The sequence below is a fragment of the Scyliorhinus canicula genome, chromosome 14 (assembly GCF_902713615.1).
Source record: "Scyliorhinus canicula chromosome 14, sScyCan1.1, whole genome shotgun sequence".
NCBI classification, from domain to species: domain Eukaryota; kingdom Metazoa; phylum Chordata; class Chondrichthyes; order Carcharhiniformes; family Scyliorhinidae; genus Scyliorhinus; species Scyliorhinus canicula.
The window spans coordinates 160,778,326-160,803,150 of record NC_052159.1 but is presented as its reverse complement, the minus strand read 5'-3'; the positions used below and the strand labels follow the sequence as shown (position 1 = coordinate 160,803,150).

Genomic DNA, 24,825 nt, shown 5'->3' with positions numbered 1-24,825 from the left:
GATATGTTGGCCCTCATAGCGAGAGGATTTGAGTATAGGAATAGAGATGTTTTGCTCCAATTGTCTGGGGCATTGGTGAGGCCACACCTGGAGTATTGTGTGCAGTTTTATATCCTTATCTTTTTTTTTAAATTTAGAGTACCCAATTATTTTTTCCAATTAAGGGGCAATTTAGAGTTGCCAATCCACCTAACCTGCACATCTTTGGGTTGTGGGGGTGAAACGCACGCAGACACGGGGAGAATGTGCAAACTCCTCACAGACAGTGACCCAGGGCCAGGATTCGAACCCGGGTCCTCAGCGCCGTAGGCAGCAATGCTAACCACTGTGCCACCGTGCTGCCCATTTATATCCTTATCTGAGGAAGGATGTTCTTGCTATGGAGGGAGTGCAGCGAAGATTTACCAGGCTGATTCCTGGGATGGCGGGACTGTCATATGATGAGACACCAAATCGATATTATATTGAGTGGAGTTTAGAAGAGTGAGAGGCGATCTCAGAAAATGCTAAAATTATAACAGGATTAGACAGGGTAGATTCAGAAAGAATGTTCCCGATGGTGGGGTAGTCTAGAACTAGGGGGTCATAGTTTGAGGATAAGGGGGAAAGCTTTTAGGACTGAGGTGAGGAGAAATGCCTTCCCCCAGAGAGCGGGGAATCTGTGAAATTCACTACCACAGAAAGTAGTTGAGGCCATAACGTTGTGTAATTTTAATAAGGAATTAGATATAGCCCTTGGGGCTAAAGGGACCGAATGGTGGAGCAAGCTAGAGATGAATGGCCACCTCCTGCTTTTATTTTCTATGTATGTTTCTCTGTAACATCGGTCATAGGGAAATTGCTACACTCTATTATTAAGGATAGCAATTTACTTAGAAAATCATAAGGTAAGGTCAATGCAGTTTTGAGAAAGGAAAACCATTTTTAACTAGTTTATTAGAGTTCTTCAAGGAAGAAACAAGCAAGACCGATAAAGGGGAACCTGTATATGAGTTCCAACGAAGACTCAAATTGTACTTGAAACTCCCTCTCCACGGGTGCTGACAGACATGCAGGGTTTTTCCAGTACTTTCTGCTTTTTAAAATATTCTAACCTGTGGATGTGATGTACATGGATTTCTGAGAGGCATTCAATAAGGTTACTATCAATAATAGCAAGTGGTGTAGAGGGTGAGTTTATGGTATGAATAAAGCATGGTTATCTATCAGGAGGCAGAGAATAGGGAATACGTTTTGAGCTGGCAATCTGTAACTAATGGAGTTCCACAGGAATCAAAGCTGGGACTTCACCTATTTACAATCTATATCAATGACTTGGATTAAGAGACAAATGTATGGGAGCTAAATTTGCTGATGACACCAAGATAGGTAGGAAAATAACTTGTCAAGAGGAGTCTACAAACCAGATATCGATAAAGTGAATGGGCAGAAATTTGGCAGATGGGGTAAAATATGAACTTGTCCACGTTGGCAGGAAACTAGGACAGCAATATGCTATCTAAATGGAGACAGAGCGATCTGGGTGTCTTGGTATATGAATCTCAAAAGGTTAGTACGCAGCTACAGCAAGTGATTCAGAAGGCAAATAGAATGTTGATGCTTCTTGCAAAGAGAATGGAATAGAAAGGTGGAGAAGTTTTACTGCAGCTGTACAGGGCATCGTACTGTGTAGCTTTGGTCTCCTTATTTGAAAAAGGATATAATTGCATTAGTAGAAATTAAGAGAAGGCTCACGACGCATTCTTGAGATGAAAGGGTTATATTACAAGGAAAATCAGGTTGGGCTACACCCATTGAAGTTTAGAAGAACGAATGGTGCTGATCTTATTGAAACCCACAAGGTCCTGAGGGGGATCAACAGGGTGGATACCAACAGGCTATTTCCCCTTATAGGAGAAACTAGAACTAGGGGACACAGTTTAAGAATAAGAGGTCTCCCTTTTAAGATGGAGATTAGGAGAATTTTCTTTCTCTTGGAGGATCATTAGTCTGTGGAATTCCCTTCACCAGAGGGCACTGGAGGCTACGTCACTGGATTTATTCAAGGCTGAGTTAGATAGACAAGGGAATCAAGGGTTGTGGGGGCAGACAGGCCAGTGGAATTGAGACCACAACCATATAAGCCATGATCTTATTGAATTGTCAAGCAGGCTCACAGGGCCAATTGGCCTATGCCTGGTCCTATGTCCCTATGCTATTATGACTTTCCTGGAAATTCAGCAGTCATCCCGATTGCAAGGTAAACCAGATTCTCACTGAACTTCTGGCAACCAGCAATGTGGGTCTACCAACACCACATGAACTGCAGCGATTCAAGAAGGCAGTTCACCCCGAGGGCAATTAGGGTTGGGCAATAAATGCTGATCATGCCAGTGACACCCACAGCCTTTGAAAGAATGCAATGGAGCAGGAGATGAGATGAAATTTCCAATCCACAATCTTCAAACCAACTGGTCTGCCTGCTACTTAGGCCAATCGTACTTGCTCATATCCATTGAAAAATACTCGAATATTAATGAGGTCTGAAGGTCAGTGAGGCAAGGTGGTGCACATTCTGTAGTACATGATAGATCATACCTCTGTTCTTTATCCTATCTGCAGTTGTAGGGTTAGGCAAAGTTCCCTACGGCAATAGTGGCTGCCCAAGTCACCAGAAGTTCACTGTACCTGCCTGCCCAGGAAAGCCTGTCATACCAGCTGAAGTTAGTCTGCTGGGGAGGTTCCCTGCCTCCAAAACAAAAGAATATATTTCCCATCAGCTCCTTTATATGGTGTCAGAAACACTTCAATGTTGAGTCCTGGAGATGACCTGAGATCCTCAGATAGGGTCCAGATGCTGGTGGTCTGGTCCCAAAGTGTATCACCAATTGCTGAGTGCTTCAGATGTAAGAAATGGCTGTCTGCAGTCCCTGGACCAGCCCTCCTGCACCAATTATATATTGAGGGGCACATGTAGATGGTGCTGAAGTAGGAGCCCATGGTAAATCTAATGACAGGCTGCAGCCTGTCTTCAGGATTAATTTCTGGTGCTTCTGATGCAGTTCTGTTAAAGATGTGTTGTAATTTCACAAAAGTCTGAGGTTTTGGTGCATTGGTCTTTTGACTGACTCAATATATGGTTGGGTTCCAGAGAATAAACAAGAAAATATGTGGAGATAAGAAGGCAGGTGGAAAACCGTGAATTACCAAAAATGTGTGGCTATTACCGAACACTTTAATTACGTCTCAGCGGTTGATTGCACTCTCCAAAGAAGTGGCTGCACGTTGTTTTCAGAGTCTGTTATTACATTGCCAGCTTTATCTTTGAGCATCTCCTGCAATGATGAGGAGAAACTCCTTTTAAAGCAAGAAGATGTTTATAATAAACAGGAGAAAACATTCTCCACAATGGGTTTCTCTTCACAAATCATTGTTAAATACTAGTTTCTCTTGAGCTAAATGTTCAAATTGAACAAGCATTAAATTTCTTAACCAATTTAAAGCACTTAAACTTGGATCTGGATTGTAAACAAATCAATTAAATGAATTAAAAACATTGAAATTCCAGGTACCTCAACCCACCACTGGAAACGTGGTTCATCTCAGCACATTAGTGATGAATCCGACCTCTATGGTTGAATGGGTAGCATTCTCAAACGTGAGTCACTATTCGGCAGGTTTCAGTGCCTTACTAAAGTGCTGAACTGTCACAGATGCCAGGCTCAATTGAACTGCCTCATCGCGCCCAACTCAGTGACATGATGAGGCCATTAAAAGATTTACGATGCTCGGGACGCCTCGCGAGATCTAACCAGATCTCAAGGCGTCACAACGTGGATCCCGCCCTCACTTTTCGGGATCCAGATTTGCATATTTAAGTGAGCAGTTGGCTTTACTTAAATATGTTTACGGCTGGTTTAGCACAGGGCTAAAGAGCTAGCTTTGAAAGCAGACCAAGGCAGGCCAGCAGCACGGTTCAATTCCTGTACCAGCCTCCCCGAACAGGCGCCAGAATGTGGCGACTAGGGGCTTTTCACAGTAACTTCATTGAAGCCTACTCGTGACAATAAGTGATTTTCATTTCATTTCATTTCAGAGTCATAGGTTTAGATAAAGGATATGGATCGGCGCAGGCTGGGAGGGCCAAAGGACCTGTTCCTATGCTGTAATTTTCTTTGTTCTTTTTTCTCATCTCCGGACACTGTTTTTCCGGGAAAGCTCTAATAATGCTGTACAATTTGGACAACAATTTTACATAAGTTACCTGTTCAATTTTATCACAACCGAGTGGATCTGTACAGTCTCATCTATACCCCAATTCCATATATGCTCCTTATTTACCCAAACTTCACATTACATACGCCCGTACTGCAGTCACAGAAGTGTGGTAATTGTTGCAAAATAGGAAAACCAAGAAGCTACTGCATAAAACAACAATGTCACAATTACCAAACAATCTGTTTTAGTGATGTTGGCCAAGGGATAAGTATTGGCTAATACACGCCAGACCTCCCCTGCAATTGAAGGATCTTTTACACCCACCCGCGGAAGGTCAGACGATGCCATGGTTCAACATCTCATCCATGAGGCTGCTATACGAGGCCCCGGTGGCGAGTGTGGCTACAAATGGAAGGAGGTCTGAGAATTTCCGACTGTACCGTGGGACGAGGCAGGGGTGCCCCCTGTCTCCCTTGCTTTTTGCGCTGGCGATTGAACCCCTGGCCATGGCGCTGAGGGAGTCAAGGAACTGGAGGGGGATAGTGCCGGGGGAGTGGGGGTGATGAGCATCGGTTGTCATTATACGCGGATGACCTACTGTTGTACGTGGCGGACCCGGTAGGAGGAATGCCGGAGGTGATGAGGATCCTTAGGAAATTCGGGGATTTCTCCGGGTATAAGCTCAATGTGGGGAAGAGTGAGCTGTTCGTAGTACACCCAGGGGACCAGGAGAGGGGGATTGGGCAGCTCTCGCTGAAGAGGGCGGAGAGGAGTTTTCGGTACCTGGGGGTACAGGTAGCTAGGAGCTGGGGGGCCTTACACAGGCTTAACTTCACGAAGCAGGTAGAGCAGATGGAGGAGGAGTTTAAGAGGTGGGATGCGCTGCCCTCCCTAGTGGGTAGGGTCCAGTCAGTGAAAATGACGGTGCTCCCGAGGTTTTTGTTCTTGTTCCGGTGCCTCCCTATCCTGATTCCTAAGGCTTTTTCAGGCGGTCAATAGGAGCGTTATGGGGTTTGTGTGGGCGCAGAAGACCCCGAGAGTGAGAAGGGTGTTCCTGGAGCGGGGCAGAGATGGGGGGAGGGGGTTGGCGCTGCCCAACCTCTGTGGGTACTACTGGGCCGCCAATGTGGCGATGATACGTAGGTGGGTAATGGAGGGGGAGGGGGCGGCATAGAAGAGATTGGAGGTGGCGTCCTGTTTGGCCACGAGTCTGGAGGCGCTGGTGACGGCGCCGCTACGCTTCCCCCAACGAGGCATACTACCAGCCCGGTGGTGGCGGCTACCCTCAAAATTTGAGGGCAATGGAGGCGGCATAGGGGCTTCAGTGTGGTCTCCGATACGGGGGAACCACCGGTTTGTCCCAGGGAGAATGGACGGAGGGTTTCTGAGCTGGCACAGGGCAGGTATTAGGCGGTTGGGGGACCTATTTGTAGATGGGAAGTTTGCAACCCTGGGGGAGTTGGAGGGGAGGTTTGGCCTCCCCCCGGGGAACACCTTCAGATATATGCAGGTAAGGGCATTTGTCAGGCGGCAGGTGGCGGAGTTTCCACTGTTGCCGTCGAGGGGTTCAGGACAGGGTGCTCTCAGGGACGTGTGTTCTTGAAAATACAGAAAAATGTGTCATTTGAAACATGGAAGTCTGGCAATATCTGGTTTGAGAGGGTACAGGGAAAGATCCCACAAAAGGTTAATAGCAGCTGCAAAGAGCAGGGTTGTAAAATGCAGATTCTTGCTCACAAACAGGCTTAGCAAACACACAGGTTTCATGTGGTAAGCTAAAACAATGGCTCACACCTTCATGGAATGTAACTATCTCAGGAAGCATCTGAAAAAGCATGGATGAGAGTTTCAATTGCATTAAGTGACGAATGTTTAAAACAGGCAAGTCTTTCAAGTCATAACCAAGTTAAATTTTAGCATACAGCTAAAAGCAAAGTTTCACACCTTAATTGAAATAAACTCTCTTAGTAAACAGCTGGAAAGGATGGAAGATGCCCAGTCGAATTTGGTGTTAATTTTAAAGTGTAAAATTCTACGGACATCAAGTCAATTAAAAGAAATTGGAGATGACCTGTCTACGAGAAACATCATTTAAGTCAAAATCAAAGGCAAAGTTATGAGCTGGGGACAATTGGAAAATTAAACAATTCGAAATCACAGAAATAAAAGTTAACTATTGAAACCAAAGCATTTTTTAATCAAATCTGAGAGGAGACGATATGCCCAAAATGAATAATTAGTTGTAGTAAAATGTTTACATCAAAGATACTTTTAAACTATCAAAGTGAAGCAAGCCCATTTACAATAAAGTCGTAAAAACTTAATAACTCTCAGAAAGAGAATATAAACCCAAGGAGCAGAAGCACAACAGCAACAGCAACAGGAGAGAAGGGGAGGAGAACTCAGAGAGAGAGAGCTCGGTCATGGGAAAGACAAGGCAAGCAGCCGAGTTTAAACAGTTATACATCTAAGGAAGACTAGAATTTAAACAGGAGTCAGAGTCAGCTTAGAGATAGTTAGCAGAGTTAGCTCTTATAGCTCAGTACATGGATCAACAAGACACAGCAACAGAGCTAACCAGCGAATACATCCCAAGAAGACCAGAATTTAAAGAAGATTGAGTGTCGTGGGCCTGAAGGTCTCTACAACTAACCAGCAGCAGCCAGAAGCAAGATCTTTTTTCCTTTCTGTAAAGAAAGTGTTTGCAGCTTTTAAAAGAAAAAATATAATAATAAAAATAACTTAACCTGAAAAAGTGGTTATTAGCTTACTTCACTTCCTTAATAACGCAGGACCCAGGACATAAATGCTATTAAGGGGTAAGTAGGTAAAATTCTTCGGCGAAGGTATGGGTTATACCGGGGGATAACTTGAAAAGATAGTTTGACCTGAATAGCACCCACAGAAGCCTGCATTGGAGTCAGGGAGTGAGAATCCCTGTTCACCATTTAGAATATCGACCGTTTTTGGTATAGGGGGAATTCTAAGAATAGTGGTGAGTTTTAACTTCAGTGGGTCGGTGAGGGGAGGATCGCGGCAACCTATCAAGTGATGCAGGAGGGGGAGGAGGCCTCGGTGGAAGAGCTGGAAGGTAAGTGGGAGGAGCAAGGAGAGGAGATCGACGAGGGGACATGGGCGGATGCCCTGGGGAGGGTGAATTCCTCCTCCTCTTGCGCAATGCTCAGCTTAATTCAATTTAAGGTGCGGCATAGGGCGCACATGACTGGGGCAAGGCTGAGCGGGTTCTTTGGGAGAGGACAGGTGTGTCAGGTGTTCAGGGAGCCCAGCAAACTATACCCACATGTTCTGGGCGTGCCCTGCGCTGGAGAGTTTTTGGAGGGGCATCGCGGAGACGCTGTCAATGGTGGTTGGTTCCAGGGTTGAGCCGGGCTGGGGGCTCGCAATGTTTGGGGTAGCAGTGGAGCCGTGAGTGCAGAAGGCGAAAGAGGCTGGTATTCTGGCCTTTGCGTCCCTGGTAGCCCGGCGCAGGATTCTTCTACAGTGGAGGGATGCGAGGCCCCCAGGCGTAGAATCCTGGGTCAACGATATGGCTGAGTTTATCAAACTGGAGGGGGTCAAATTTGCCTTAAGGGGGTCGGTGCAGGGGTTCCTCCGGCGGTGGCAACAGTTTCTAGACTTCCTGGCAGTGCGCTAGGTGATGGTCAGCAACAGCTGCAACCCGGGGGGGGGCGGGCGGGCGGGCGGGAGAGGGTTTGTTTGTTTTTCTTTATTGGGCGTGTATATTTGCTTTCATGTTAATTATTTCTGTTAATTTATTATTTGTGTATAGGGGGGGTTACTGTTCTTATTTCTTTATGTTCTTGTTGGTAAAAATTTATGAAATCTTGAATAAAAATGATTTTTTAAAAAAACATCTTACCCAAAAGATGGCAGGCGCGATTTAGCGGGGCAAAAACAGAGTCCTGTTATGGGGATGTTTCTCGGAGCCTACAATGCCGAGAATGAACCCGCTATTAAACGTTTTGTTTTCGGGCCTGTGCGAGGAACGCTCTGCAGAGGCTGCATTTACATTCATTACCGACCTCAAGCTCAGCTGGTCAGTGCAGGAAGAGATCAGGGCCCTGGTTTAAATGCCACCTCAATCTCTTGTTTCTACCCCCCCCCCCCCCCCCCCCCACTCACCGATTATGTGGCCCTTGAGCACCCCCTCACCCCTCCTCATAAGGGCAGGGCACCCAGGGGTCTGATCCCTAGCACGGGCAACCTGACTCCTGGGCACTGCCACTCTGGCAGTGTCACCCAGGTATTGGTAGCAGTGCCCAGGTGGCGCTGTCAAGGTGTCTGGGTACCACCCTGCCCACAGCCCAACCACCTGGGGGACCCTCCCAAGTGCTGTTATGCCTGGTCCATGTTTGTGAAAACCAGTGCTAAACGGCGCCATGGCGAGATTCCCCAGGCCTTGACATTCGATCCCAAGCCTTTGGAGACTCTGCCGTAAACATATTTAAGTGAAGCCAACTGCTCACTTAAATATGCAAATCTGGATCCCAAAAAGTGAGGGCGGGATCTGGTTAGATCTCGCAAGGCGTCCCGAGCATCGTAAATCTTTTAACGGCCTCATCGTGTCACTGAGTTGGGCGCGATGAGGCAGTTCAATTGAGCCTGGCATCTGTGACAGTTCCGCACTTTAGTAAGGCACTGAAACCTGCCTAATTGTGACTCACGATTGAGAATGATACCCATTGAACCATAGATAACTTGTTCCCTTACAAGCCACTCACCACCCCGACTTGGAAATAAATCGCCGTTCCTTCACTGTCGCTGGGGCAACATCCTGAAACTCCCTCCCTAACAGCAAATGGGCGTACCTACACCTCAAGGACTGCAGTTTAAGCGGTTCAAGGCAACTCACCACCATCTTCTGAAGGGCAACGAGGGGTGGGCAATAACTGCTGGTCTAATCAGCGACGTCCACATTCCATAAATGAATTTTAAAAAGACCCAAGTTTATATATAAAAGTTCTGTTTTGTAACTGCGTATGTTACTTTACACAGAATCTTCTCCTGTGCTTCTATTTATTACAAGAGCAATGAATCTATGCCAGATGTATTAGACAGTGCTGCCCACCAGTGTGTCATACCAGGAAGGACACATTCCTCCAGTTCTGGAACCAATGCCGACAGAGGCTGCAGTTTATCATGGAAACACCACTAATTTGTGTCAATGGATCATCCACTTCTGCTCCAGTTGCCACACATCCAGTGGTTCTAGAGGCCATCATAGAATTTACAGTGCAGAAGGAGGCCATTCAGCCCATCAAGTCTGCACCGTCACTTGGAAAGAACACCCCACTTAAGCACACATCTCCACCCTTTCCCCGTAACCCAGTAACCCCACCTAACCTTTTTGGACACAAAGGGCAATTTATCATGGCCAATCTGTCCAACCTGCACATCTTTGGATTGTGGCAGGAAACCGGAGCACCCGGAGGAAACCGATGCAGGCACGGGAAGAACGTGCAGACCCCGCACAGTGTCCAGGAATCGAACCTTAAACCCTGGAGCTGTGAAACAACAGTGCTAACCACTGTGCTATCATGTTTGTTATACAGGGAGAAATCATGTTGGGAACTGTGCAAGTGCGGAACATTAGGAACTGCATATGTACGGTGTGTGTTGGGGATTGCGCATGTGAGCCGCGCGTGGAAAAAAGTGTCAATTTAAGAATTTTTCAGTTTTTGGAATTTTGGTTAAAGGATGCTCAACCTGTAATTGCCCTTAGCTTTTCTGACCAAAGAATAAAGAATACAGCACAGGAACAGGCCCTTCGGCCCTCCAAGCCTGTACCGCTCACGATACCAACCTTTGCCAAAAACCCTCAGCATTTCCTTGTGCTGTATCCTCCTTTACCAATCCTATCCATGTGTTTGTCAAGCTGCCTTTTGAACGACGTTAATGTATCTGCTTCCACAACCTCTCCTGGCAACTCATTCCAGGCACTCGCCACCCTCTGTGTGAAACACCTGCCCCGCACATCCCCGCTAAACTTTGCCCAACGGACCTTAAACCTATGCCCCCTGGTGACTGACCCCTCCACCCTGGGATAGAGTGCCTGCCCATCCACTTTATCCATGCCCCTCATAATCTTGTAGACCTCTATCAGGTCATCCCTCAACCTCCATCTTTCTAATGAAAATAGTCCGAGTCATTCAGCCTCTCAACATAGCTATCACCCTCCAGACCAGGCAACATCCTGGTAAACCTCCTCTGCACCCTCCCCAAAGCCTCCACATCCTTCTGGTAGTGTGCTGACCAGAGTTGTGCGCAATATTCCAAGTGCAGCCGTACCAAGGTTCTATGCAACTATAGCATGAATTGCCAGTTTTTCTACTCGATGCCCCGTCCAATGCAGGCAAGCATTCCGTATGTTTTCTTGACTACCTTGTCCACTTGTGTTTCCACCTTCAAAGATCTGTGGACATGCACGCCCAGATCTCTCGGACTTTCTATATCTCTAAGAGTTTTGCCATTTACAGTATATTTCCCCTTTATGTTAGACCTACCAAAATGCATTACCTCACAGTTGTCCTGATTAAACTCCATTTGCCATTTCTCTGCCCAAGTCTCCAACCTATCTATGTCTTGTAGTATTTTATCTGCCACTCCACCAACCTTGGTGTCATCCACGAACTTACTAATCAGAGGCTACATTTTGCTTCAAATGATTTATGTACACTACAAATAAGCACAGATCCCTGTGGAACACCACTAGTCACAACCTTCCATTCAGAAAAACACCCTCCTATTGCTACCCTTTGCCTTCTGTGACCGAACCAGTTCTGTATCCATATTACCACCTCACCTTTGGTCCTGTGTGACTTCACCTTTTGTACCAGTCTGCCATGAGGCACCTTGTCAACGGCTTTACTGAAGTCCATGAAAACAACATCCACTGCCCTCCCCTCATCAATCATCTTTGTCACCTCCTCAAAAAGCTTGATCAAGTTAGGAGGCACGACCCCCCCATCACAAAACCATGCTGTCTATCGCTTATGAGTCCACTTGTTTCCAAAGGGGTATAAATCCTGTCCCTGAGAATTCACTCCAATAACTTACCTACTACCGACATGAGGCTCACCGGCCTATAGTTTCCTGGATTATCCCTGCAACCTTTCTTAAACAGTGGCACCACATTAGCTATTCTCTAGTCCACTGGGACCTCACCTGTAGCCAATGAGGCTACAAAGATGTCAGTCAAGGACCCAGCAATTTCCTTCCTTGCTTCCCTCAGTATTCTGGGGTAAATCCCATCTGGCCCAGGAGACTTATCTACCTCAATATCTTTTAAAATACCCAATATTGCCTCCTTTTCGATGTTAACACGATCCAGACTGTCCACACACCCCACCCAAGAATCATCTTCCACAAAGTCGTTCCTTTGGTGAACACTAATGCAAAGTACTCATTTATTACCTCACCCATTTCCTCTGGCTCAACATAGATTCCCCCCTCTGTCCTTAAGTGGTCCAATCCTTTCCCTGGCCACCCTCTTGCTTTTTACATACGAATAAAAATCTTTGGGATTCACCTCAATCCTATTTGCCAAGGATTTTTCATGACCCCTCCAAGCCCTCCTAATTTTCCGCTTCAGTACCTTCCTACTTTCTGTGTACTCAAGGGTTTTGACTGTCCCCACCCTTCTAGAGCGTCCAAAAGTCTCCTTCACAATCTCTCTCATTATCCAAGGCTCCCTAAACTTCCCATACTTATCCTTCATTCTCTCAGGGACATGACTTTCCTGAATCCTAATCAACTATTGCTTGAAAGACTCCCACATGTCCGATGTTGATTTACTATCCAACAGCTGCACCCAATCCAAATTCTTCAATTCCTGTCTAATGTTATCATAATTTGCCTTTCCCCAGTTTAGCACCTACCCTCATCCCTATCCAAAAGTACCCTGAAACTTACGGAATTGTGGTCACTACTCCCAAAATGTTCCCCTACTGAAACCTCAACCACCTGTCCAGGCTTATTCCCCAATACCAGATACAGTACTGCCCCTTCCCGAGTTGGACTATCTACATATTCATAGAATCATAGAATTTACAGTGCAGAAGGCGGCCATTTGGCCCATTGAGTCTGCACAGGCCCTTAGAAAGAGCACTCTACCTATGCCCACATCTCCACCCCATCCGTACACCTGACCCCTATCCCGTAGCCCCATCTAACCTTTTTTGGGAGCTATGGGCAATTTATCATGGCCAATTAACCTAACCGGCACGTCTTTGGACTGTGGGAGGAAACGGAGCACCCAGAGGAAACGCACGCACACATGGGGAGAACATGCAGACTCCGCACAGACAGTGACCCAAGCCGGGAATTGAACCTGGGACCTTGGTGCTGTGAAGCAATTGTGCTAACCACTATGCTACCGTGCTGCCCTCAAGATATTGCATCAAGAATACTTCCTGGATATACCTTACAAACTCGGCCCCATCTAAACCCTTAGCACTAAGTGAGCCCCAGTCAATATGGAAATTAAAATCCCCAACCACAACAACCCTGTTACTTTTGCACCTACCCGCTCCTCTATCTGACACTGGCAGTTGGGGGGCCTGTAATAAATGCCCAACATTGTGATTGCCCCCTTTCTGAGCTCTACACTTGTATGAGCCTTCCAAGGTGTCCTCCAGCAGTACGGCTATAATATTCTCCTTCACCAGTAATGCTACTCTCCACCCCTTTACATCCCCCTCTATCTCTCCTGAAGCATCTATATCCTATGCATCAAGGTTATTCCAGGCTGCTACCGAGGACATTGGAAACTTCTCCAGTCATATTTGTATTGATAAAGAAAGCAATTCACAGATGTATTGCTTACTAGAGTAAGAAATTTCATTTCCTTCTCCATGGAACAACCTCAAGACTGCACATTTTAATTTTGGGACAAAACCCAATGGTCCGACTGCACTGGCATAGTTCTGCATGGGGGCTCCTTGTTCAATTTCATGATCAAAATCATGAGGGAATGGTTTCATTCTGTGTCTCCACCTGGTTTGTGACTACCAGCTTGACATTTTGCAAATTAATGCTCATTTGCTGTCAGTCCCAATGATGCATTGGTCTTGAGGTGTTGAATGGTGTCAAACTGGTTCACGCAGAAAATTAAGTGCTGGGAAGAGATTAAGGGTATCCTTTTAATATACGGTTCATGTTATCTGTGTAGAACCCCAGGATACCAGCTAACACCAGTATTATGACATTCATTCACATGTCAAAATAATAACTAAGCATATAACTGGTGAACTATCGTAAAAGACGTCCTGAGTGAGTGTGCACTGATGAGGAGCATTAACATCTATGCTCCATCAACTGTAGTTCACTTTCTTGCACGCTCAAGGTCATGGGTTCAAAAGTCCACTCCAGAGACTTGAGACGGACAAACTTGATGCCCAGTAACAAGGCATCGGGTCTTCACCAATCAATCCGAGTCTTCACTGAACTCTTTCAATCAACTTTCAATCAGGATCACCCACCAAGAGACTCAGTCCCCATTTCTGTAGAGAAGCTCGCTCAGACCCCCACCCTGCAAGCCCTCTGCTTACACACATTCTCTCCTGGGTAGAAAAGTTTGCAAAACACTTGTATAGGGCACTGGTGCGACCACACCTAGAGTATTAAATAAGATTTTGGGCACATACTTGGGGGTGGTGTCAGAGGATTGGAGATGCTATACTCCTGTTCAAAAAAGGTCATGAAGAGAACCAGTATGGATTGAAGGGAAAATCATGTTTAATTAACTTGCTGCAGTTTCTTGAAGAGGAAGCAAAGAAGGTTGATGAGGGCAATATCGCTGATATGGTGTACATGGACTTCCAAAAGGCATTTGATCCAGTGCCACAAAACATACAAACATACGAATGAGGAAAAGCGGTGAGGCCCTCAGTCCCTTGAGCCTATTCCGCCATTCAATAAGTTCATGGCTGATCCAATTGTAACCTCACCCACATTACTGCCAACTTCCAATAACCTTTCAGCCCCATGTTAATCAAGAATCTATCTAGCTCTGCCTTAAAAATATTCAAAGACGACTTCTGGTGGCGGCCATGGAGTAAACGGTCGCACATTCAGCAGCTCTCGTCTTTGTGTTTTTTTTTTAAATGGTGTTTAAACTGGATTTTTCAGAAAATTTCTCAACATAAGTTGTTTGAAGGGAGAGGAAAAGAAGGTGACCCTCAATTTATGGAATTGTGTCCAAATAAGAGTCGAAAAAGGAGAAACCAAAAGATGAGTGAAAGCAAGGATCAGAGGTCATCGAGCTCAATGGTAACGAGACAAAGTGTGTCCACTGGTCAATGGAGCAATGGGTTGAGTACCTGGATGAGACGTTTGCCCTGCATTACAAGGAATGTACAGAAGATGTAACCCAGATGATAGCCTTGATTAAGGAGGTGGATGACCAGGTGGAGGAGAAAATGACGACCCAGGGACAGGGGATTCTAAAGCTGCAGGAGCTGGCGACTGAACGAGAGGAGGAGTCCACTGCAGTGGCTTTGGAAATGAACATACTACAGGACAGACAGAAACGACTGCTTGATAAAGTGGAGGACTTGGAAAGCCGGTTTCGCAGGCAAAATATCCGAATCGTCGGGCTGCCAGAGGGGAAGGAAGAATGAGACGCGGGAGCGTATGTGGGGAAGATGTTGCAGGAGATGGTCGGGGCCGATGTGTTTGACAAGCTGCTGGAGGTGGACCGGGCGCATAGGGTGCTCGTATGTAAGCCCCAGGGTCTTGAGCCCCCAAGGGCCACGGTGGTTAGGCTACATCAATTCCTCAACAAAGAGCGCATCATGAAGTGGGCCAGGCAGACGATACGGTATATGTGGGAAGAATCAGAGATCCGTGTGTACCAAGACTGGGGACCGGAACTCGCAATGAGGAGAGCAAGTTTCAACAAAGTTAAGGCGGCCCTGTTTGAGAAAGACATTAAATTTGGACTGTTATACCCAGCTAGTCTTTGGGTGACCTACGAGAACCGGGAGCTGTACTTCAATTCTCCAGGAGAGGTGGTTACTTTCATGAAAGACAATAATCTGTCTTAAGGACTCTTAAATTAAGGACTCTTAAATTCTAACTGTGGTGGGCTGAGTTTCAGAGATGGGATGGAGTGGCGGGGAGGTGAGAAAAATGGTTCAATGTTTTGCTACGTCTTGTTTAAAATTTCGGTCTTTTAATTCTGAGAGTTAATTGCGATGTTCGGGAAGAAAGGGTTTTTGGTGTTTTAATATTTTTTTTCTCTTTCCTCTCTTCTTGTGTAATTTGATTTTGATTTACTGCTTTATGTATGTTATCACAGAGGGAAGAACTTTTAAGATGCAATGGGCTGTTCTGGTTTCCACAAGAAGGATGGTTGATTCTTGCATGCATAATTTCATTTAAGCTGCTTGAAGCTTCTTCCTTTGTGTTGGATTCTGTTTGAAGGTGATAGGACTGATGAGAATCGGTTAAAGGGGGAGGGGTTTGCCTCTTTGCCTGCACGTTGGGGGACGGTATGTTTGCTTTTTGGGATTGTTGTTACTGTTGTTGAGTGCTTGTGTTATTGCTAGGCATGATAGAATCTGGCAGTCGGCAGGCTTTTTGACGCCAAAGGGTGGGAGATGCCGAGCTAGCTGGATAGGTGGTCCACGGGAGCAAAGTGCGGGGGGGGGCTGAGGAAAGACAAAGCGGGGGGGGGGGGGGGGGGGGGGGGGACTGCTGACGGGTAAGGGACAGTTAGGAGACTGGAGATGGAGAACAGATGCCGGTCGCCGCTGAGGGGCGGATCAAGCGAGGTGTGTAACACGAGTGAGGAGCTGGCCGAGGAAAGGTCATGGTTGACCGACAGGGGAGGGGGGCAAAAGCCCATCGATCAGACTGGTTACGTGGAACGTCCGTGGACTGAACGGGCCGGTTAAGAGAGCTCATGTGTTCGCACACCTGAGACAGTTAAAAGCGGACGTGGCTATGTCACAGGACACACACGCAGCTGGGAGACCAAATTAGATGAAAGAAGGGATGGGTCGGGCAAGTGTTTCATTCAGGACTGGACTTTAAAACAAGGAGGGTGGCTATCCTGATTAATAAAAGGCTGAAATTCGAGGTGGGGAGGATAGAGGTAGACCCGGGAGGCAGATTTATTACGGTTAGTGGGAAGCTAGAGGGAATGGCAATGGTGCTGGTGAATATGTATGCCCCAAACTGGGATGGTGTCACGTTTATCAGGAAGGTGCTGGGGAAAATCCCAGACCTTGACTCACACCGGCTGATCATGGAGGGGTGATACGGTCCTGGACCCGAGGCTGGACCGGTCAAGTGGCAAGTCAGGGAAGCTATCAGCAATGGCAAAGGAACTGCGGGGTTCATAGAGCACATGGGAGGGGTGGATCCGTGGAGATTTCAGAGACCAATGAGCAGGAATATTCATTCTACTCCCATGTACATAAGGCATACTCCAGGATTGGATTGGATTTGTTTATTGTCACGTGTACCAAGGTACAGTGAAAAGTATTTTTCTGCGAGCAGCTCAACAGATCATTAAGTACATGGGAAGAAAAGGGAATAAAAGAAAATACATAATAGGGAAACACAAGATATACAATGTAACTACATAATACCGGCATCGGGTGAAGCAAACAGGGTGTAGTGTTAATGAGGTCAGTCCATAAAAGGGTAATTTAGGAGTATGGTGACAGTGGGGAAGAAGCTGTTTTTGAGTCTGTTCGTGCGTGTTCTCAGACTTCTGTATCTCCTGCCTGATGGAAGAAGTTGGAAGAGTGAGCAAGCCGGGTGGGAGGGATCTTTGATTATGCTGCCCGCTTTTCCCAGGCAGCGGGAGGTGTAGATGGAGTCAATGGATGGGAGGCAGGTTCGTGTGATGGACTGGGCGGTATTCACGACTCTCTGAAGTTTCTTGCGGTCCTGGGCCGAGCAGTTGCCATACCAGGCTGTGATGCAGTCCGATAGGATGCTTTCTATGGTGCATCTGTAAAAGTTGGTAAGGATTTCTTCGTGCTGGATAAAACACTGTTAGCAGGGGTTGAGGACACTGAGCACTCAGCAATTGTGGTTTCAGATCAAGCACTGCACTGGATAGACCTACGGGCAGTCACGGGAATGTCCCAGCACCCACAGTGGAGACTAGATACAGGACTGTTAGCGGATAAGGAGATCTGTGAGCGAGTGAGGGAGGCCATTCGGGAGTACATAAAGATCAATGACACGGGAGAGACTGCAGCTGAGGTGGTCTGGGAGGCACTGAAAGCAGTCATTAGAGGGGAATGCATTTCGATTCGAGCCCACAGGGATGATAGGAGAAATCTTCCAGGTGGACAGGAGATATTCGGAGTCTCCAAATGAGGAGCTCCTGAAGGCGCGTCAGAGACTTCAAATGGAGTTTGGGCTCCTTTCCACAGGAAAGGCGGAGGGTCAGCTGAGGAAGGTAAAAGGGGCAATATATCCAAAGATGTGCAGGTTAGGTGGATTAGCCATGATAAATTGCCGTTAGTGTCCAAAATTGCCCTTAGTGTTGGGTGAGGTTACTGGGTTATGGGGATAGGGTGGAGGTGTTAACCTTGGGTAGGGTGCTCTTTCCAGGAGTCGGTGCAGACTCGATGGGCCGAATGGCCTCCTTCTGCACTGTAAATTCTATGTAATCTATCTATATATGACCATGGGGAGAAAGGTAGCAGGATGCTGGCACATCAGCTGAGGAAACAGGAGGCGGCAAGTGAAATGGGGAAAATAAAGGATTTGAGGGTGAAGACGATCACGGACCTGGGGGCGATGAATGAAGTGTTCCGGGAATCTTATAGCCAGCTATACGAGTCAGAACCCCCGGATGGGGAGGAGGGCATGACTCAATTCCTGGGGAGGCTAGAGTTCCCGAAGGTAAATGAGGAGCTGGTGGAGGCCCTGGGTGGCCCTGATTGGGCTTGGGAAGGTGATAGATGGACTGGGGGCGATGCAATCAGGTAAAGCCCGGGGACCTGATGGGTTCCCAGTGGATTTTATGAGAAGTTCTCTGAGTTACTGGGGCCGCACCTGGTTAAGGCTTTCAACGAGTCCAAGGAGCTGTGAGTATTCCCCCCAATGTTATCACAGTTATCACGTTATTCTCTCATCCTGAAACGGGACAAGGATCCGGAGAGCTGTGGATCGTACAGGCCACTCTCCCTCTTGAATGTAGATACCAAATTATTGGCAAAGATCCTGGCCACTCGAATCGAGGATTGCGTCCCGGAGATAATTGGGGAGGATCAGATGGGATTTGTAAAGGGCAGGCACCTGACATCCAACATTAGACGGCGTCTTAATGTAATTATGATGCCAGCGGAGGGGCGCGAGGCTGAGGTGGTAGTTGCCATGGACGCGGAGAAGGCTTTCGACTGAGTGGAGTGGGAGTATCTATGGGATATTTTAGGCAGGTTTGATTTTGGGCATGGATTTGTGGAATGGGTCCGGCTACTGTGTCAGGCCCTGGTGGCAAATGTAAGAACTAACCGAGTTCAGTCAGAATACTTTAGTCTTTGTCGGGGGACAAGGCAGGGATGCCCGCTCTCTCCATTACTGTTTGCCATGTCCATAGAACCCTTAGCAATGGCTCTGAGAGCAGCGAATACCTGGAGGGGTATAGTGAGAGGGAGGGTGGAGCACAGGGTCTCTCTCTATGTGGATGATCAGTTGCTTTATATCATGGACCCGGTTGTTTGTGTTTGTGTGTGTGTGTGTGTGTGTGTGTGTGTGTGTGTGTGTGGGGGGGGGGGTGACCGAAATCATGGAGGTATTAGGAGAATTTGGGCTATTTTCAGGCCATAAGTTAAACATGGGAAAAAGTGAGATGTTCGTGATCAAGCACGGGGGCAGGAAAGGAGGCTGAAGGAGCTGCCTTTTAAAGTGGTTGGGAAGGGTTTTAGGTATCTGGGGATTCAAGTGGCCAAGGATTGAGGGCAGCTTCGCAAGTTAAATTTGGGCAAAGCAGTGGATCAAATGGGAAGGGATTTTTGTAGATGGGACATGCTCCCACTGACGCTGGCAGGGAGGGTTCAGACGGTGAAGATGATGGTCCTTCCGAGACTGCTTTTCGTTTTTCAGTGTCTCACGATTTTTGTCCCAAAGGTTTTTTTCAGAAGTATTAATGTGACAATATTGAGGTTTATATGGGCGGGTAAAACCCCCGAGAGTAAAGAGGGCACTCCTGAAATGGGCCCGAGGGAAGATGGATTGGCTCTCCCGAGTTTTATTAACTATTGGTGGCCAACATATCGATGGTCAGGAAGTGGGTAGTGGGGGAGGGGTCGGTCTGGGAGCGGATGGAGGCAGCATCCTGCAAAGGTACGAGTCTGGAGGCATTACTGATGGTGCCCCTGCCGTTCTCGCTGGCTCGGTACTCCACATGTCCTGTGGTGGTGGCAGCCCTGAGGGTGTGGGGGCAATGGAGGCAGCATCTGAGACTGGAGGGGGCGTCAGTGTGGTCACCGATCTGTGACAATCATCGGTTTGACCCGGGGGGGGGGGCTGGATGGGGGCTTTAAGGTATGGCAGCGGGCAGGGATTGAGAGATTTGGGGATCTATTCATCCAGGAGGGCTTCCCGACCTTGGAGACATTAGAGGAGGAGTTTGACTTGCCGGGAGGGAACGGGTTTCGGTATCTTCAAGTGCGGGACTTTGTACGGAGACAGGTCCCAACCTTTCCTCGCATCACCCTGAGGGGACTACAGGATAAAGTGCTGTCAAAAACATGGGTTGGAGGTGGGAAGGTTTTGGACATATACAGGGAATTATTAGAGTGAGAAGGGGCCCCAATCAGAGAGGTGGAAGTGAGAAGAGGAGTTGGGAGGGAAGCTGGAAACTGAACTGTGGGAAAAAGCTGTGAAAAGGGTAAATGCATCCTCGTCCTGTGCTGGACTCAGCTTGATTCAGTTCAAGGTAGTCCACAGGGCCCACATAACGGTAGCCCGGATGAGTAGGTTCTTCGAGGAGGTGGAGGACAGATGTGGGCGGTGTGGGGGTAGCCCGGATTACCATGTTCATATGTTTTGGGCATGTCGGAAATGGAGGGAATTCTGGCCGGGATTTGCGGATGTTATGTCAGAAGTCCTGGATGGTAAGGTAACTCCAAGTCCAGAATTAGCAATATTTGGGGTGTCGGAAGATCTGGGGGCAAAGTGGGGGAGGGAGGCCGATATCCTGGCCTTCTCCTCCCTAGTAGCCTCCTGGAGACGGATCTTGCTGAGATGGAGGGACTCGGAGCCCCCGGAATCAGGAGTGTGGGTCAGCGATATGGTAGAGTTTCTCAGTCTGGAGAAAATCAAGTTTGCTTTAAGAGGATCAATACAGGGATTCTCCCGGAGTTGGCAGCCGTTCATCGATTTCTTTAACAAAAACTGAACGTCAGCAGTCAGGGGGGAAAAGGGAAAAAGGGGGGGGGGGGGGGGGGGGGGGAAACAGGAGGCATGGTAATGTTAATAAGGACAGGGAATTAGTGTACGGGTAATTGGGGATAGGGCGGGAGAAGTGGGATACATGGTTTATTGTTTGTTATTATTTTAGGGGGATTTTGTGCATCGACCCACACGGTTGTTTTAGAAATGTCAATATGTTAAATTGTGAAAATTACACATGCTTCAATAAAATATTTTTAAAAAATATTCAAAGACTCTGCTTCCACTGGATTCTGAGGAAGAGAGTTCCAGAGACTCTCAATCCTCTGAGAGAAAAAATTCTTCTCAACTCCGTTTTAAATGAGCAGCCCCTCATTTTTAATCAGCAACCCTACTTTTAGATTCTCTGACAAGAGGAAGCATCCTTTCCACATCCACCCTGTCAATACATAGAACAGTGCAGCACAGAACAGGCCCTTCGGCCCTTGGTGTTGTGCCGAGCAATGATCACCCTACTCAAACCCACGTATCCACCCTATACCCGTAACCCAACAACCCCCCCTTAACCTTACTTTTAGGACACTACGGGCAATTTATCATGGCCAATCCACCTAACCCGCACATCTTTGGACTGTGGGAGGAAACCGGAGCACCCGGAGTAAACCCACGCACACACGGGGAGGACGTGCAGACTCCACACAGACAGTGACCCAGCCGGGAATTGAACCTGGGACCCTGGAGCTGTGAAGCATTTATGCTAACCACCATGCTACCGTGCTGCCCGGTATATCTCTCAGAGAATACCTCTCAGGATCTTCAAAGTTTAGATCAAGTTGCGTCTTACTCTTCTAAACTCCAATTGATACAAACCCAACCTCTCCAACCTTTCCTCATAAGACAAGCCACTCATTTGTGGAATTAGTTGAGTAAACCTTCTCGGAACTGTTTCTAACGCATTTACATCTTTTCTTAGACCATAAGCCATAAAACATATGCCAGAATTAGGCCATGTGGCTCATCAAATCTGCTCTACCATTCAGTGATATCATGACTGATCTGATATAATCCTCAACTCCACTTTCCCACCGTATCCCCATAACCCTCGATTCCCTTACTGATTAAAAATCAGTCTATCTCAGCCTTGAACATACTTAATGACCCAGTCTTTACAGCTCTCTGCGGTAAGGAATTCCACATTTACTACCCTCTGAGAGAAGAAATTCCTCCTGATCTCTGTTTTAAATGGGTGACCCTTTACTCTGAAATTGTTCCCTCTGGTCCTAGACTCTCACAAGAGGAAACATCCTCTCAGCATCTACCTGTCAAGCCCCCTAAGAATCCAATATGTCTCAATAAGGTCACCCCTCATTCCCCTGAACTCCAACCTCCTCAATGTCTCCTCAAAAGAAAATCCCTCCATACCCGGGATCAACCCAGTGAACCTTCTCTGGACTTCCTCCAACGCCAATATATTTTTCCTCAGATAAGTAGACCAAAACTGTTCACAGTATTCCAGGTGTGATCTAATTAGTACCTTGTACAGTTTTAGCAAGACTTCCCTATTTGTATTCCCCATTCCCTTTGAAATAAAGGCCAACATTCCATTTGTTTGCCCAATAACCTGCTGAACTTGCACGCTAGCTTTTTGTGATTTATTCTGAAGGACCCCCAAATTCATCTGTGCTGCAGTCTTTCTCCATTTAAATAATATTCAGTTTCTTTATTCTTCCTACCAAAGTTCAAACTTCACATTTTCCTACAGTATTTTAGAAAAGGAGAACAGTACTGTGCACAATACTCTAGATGTAATCTCACCCAAGTCCTGCTCAACTTGCCTAATTTTGTAATAAATTCCCCTCACAATAAATGATAACATTTTATTAGCTTTCCTGATTACTTGCTTTACCTTTATACCAGCCTTTTGGTGATTCATGCACTAAGACACCCAGATTGCTCTGAATTTCAGAGTTCTGTAATCTCTTACCATTTAGACAATACGTTTCTTTTATATTCTTCCTGCCAAAATGGACAATATACATTTGCTCACATTCTACTCCATTCGTCAGATTTTTGACAATTCACTCAACCTATCTATATCCATCTACACCCTCCTCATGTCCTCTTCATAACATGCTTTCCTACCTATCTTTGTGACATCTGCAAATTTATATGCCACCCCTTCTCTCCCCTCATCTAAGTTATTAATATAAATTGTAAAAAGTTGAGGCCCCAGCACAAACCATTGCAGGACTCCACTTGTCACATCCTACCAATCAGAAAATGATCCATTTATGCATACTCTCTGTTTTCTACCAGTCAACCAATCTTGTATCCGTGCTAACATGTTACCCACTACGCCATGAGCTTTTATTTTCCGCAATAACCTTTGATGTGGCATATTATCAAATGCCTTTTCAAAATCCAACTGCAGTACATCTACAGGCTCCCCTTTATCCACAGCACATGTCACTTCATCAAAGAAATCCAATAAATATGATTTCCCTTTGACAAAACTATGCTGACTCTCATTGATTACCTTGAGCTTTTCTAAGTGTAGAGCTATAACCTCCTTAATGATCAATTCTATACCTACCCCCACGAGAGAAGTCAAGCCACCTCTTTTAATGTCCTACAATGAAGCTCATCAGGACCCGGAGACTTGTCAGCCACAGTTTCATTAGTTTGTTCCGTAATGCTTCCCTTGTGATTGTTATTCCCCAAATTCCTCTCTCCATTCCACCTCCTGATTTACAGCTAGTATGGTAATGTTTTTGTATCTTATAGTGAAGATAGATGCAAAATATTTGTTAATTTCAACTTCCATTTCCTTAATATCTACTTTTAACTCCCATTTGTTACCCTACAGTGGACTAGAGAACCACCACTCACTTTACTTACTCTCATCCTTTTTTAAAAACTTGTAGAAACTCTTACTATCCAGATAATATCCTAGAATGCCCTACCCGATTCTGATGTTGGTCTGCCATTAGCACAAAGATTGCAGTGATTCGAGGAAAACGCCTGCCACCTCCTTAGGGCAATAAGAATGGCAATAAATGTGTAACTGATAGTTTGAGAATAAATGGCTTTAAAAAGACTCAACCATTAAGGAATTCAGAGGAATCACATTGCAGTACCATCTTCATTACTGAATTCACTTTTCATTAAATGAGTGTGCAACCATTTTCTGAATATTTTTTCTCGCTTGTGAGACCTACTCACTCTGCACCATTTGTGGTTCTTTGCCTGCAGTTACTTCCCAGAAACTTCCCTTCACTCAAGTGAGAATATGAAGGTGCAGCTGCTTCTACGTCAGTTCCAGAAACTGTCAAACTTCAGACGACAGATTAGCTGATAATCACTTCCCATTCACAATGCAAGAACAGATCAACGGTTACTCATTTGGTTAAATTTGCACAGTCTGGTATAGAGTTGGAAGCCTTGGCCCAGCCAATTTAATTTCAGGAGATTCTGCTTTGAAGGGATATTTTGTTATCCTTTTAAACATGCGCTGATATTAATTACCACAGTGAAGCCGAAAAGTCATCTCTCATGCATCTTAAAGATAGAGGGAAGAAGATTCACCTTTTTTCCTTTAGAAACTTAGACTACTGGATGTCTGGGAAAGCATAAAGATGGTAGACTGTTCAGCAGAAAGGTACTTTCGCTTTGCCTGTGTTTTTCCAGGTGAATGTGGGACATGGGAGCCCAATATTCATTTACAAACAATGCAGGATGATTGGTCAGGAACAGAAGAAGGAAGGGCAGAAGGAGAGAGAAACAGAAGGGATAAATCTGGTTAAAGGCAACAACAGAGAAAGCTGTGTACAACATACACGGACATTTGTGCGCAATACATGCAGAAAGCCATGAGCAACATACATAGAGATTTTGAACAACATATACAGAAATCTGGACACAAATTTGGAAAAACTGCGAACATTCCCAAGATGAAAGTGCAACTTTAATTTCTTTTTAAAAATGAATTTAGGTTAAATGCACGTTCAAAGAAACGGATCTTTGGAAACATCACATTTCATTCCCCATGAGTCGGATGCCACAGGACTAAATGTCCACCACTGTGTTATGAAGCACAGTGCAAACGTTTGACTGCACATAACTGGAGCTTCCAGGATCAAATAAAAAGTACCTGTACACCATGAAATGAAAAGAGTGAAATGAGCTTATCATGACTGAGACATGTCAGTATGCAGTTGAAGTGTACATATTTCACTGTTGGAAAGA

The 24,825-nt window shown here is 46.2% G+C and overlaps 1 protein-coding gene across 11 annotated transcripts in view; it reads right to left on the bottom strand.

Moving 5' to 3' along the window:
* atp11a (ATPase phospholipid transporting 11A) overlaps positions 1-24,825 on the bottom strand; it is a 242,039-nt gene that overhangs the window by 12,555 nt on the left and 204,659 nt on the right. For 3 of the 11 annotated variants that reach the window (XM_038818834.1, XM_038818837.1, XM_038818836.1), the window contains one exon: positions 24,166-24,253. The exons of 4 other annotated variants lie outside the window; for them this stretch is intronic. In XM_038818834.1, coding sequence (XP_038674762.1) covers positions 24,176-24,253 — 78 coding nt within the window. In that variant the 3' untranslated portion in view covers positions 24,166-24,175. Of the gene's footprint in view, positions 1-3,186; positions 3,315-24,165; positions 24,254-24,825 lie in introns of those variants that run through there. 4 more of the 11 variants (XR_005463256.1, XM_038818832.1, XM_038818835.1 and 1 more) reach the window with 3 other exon arrangements.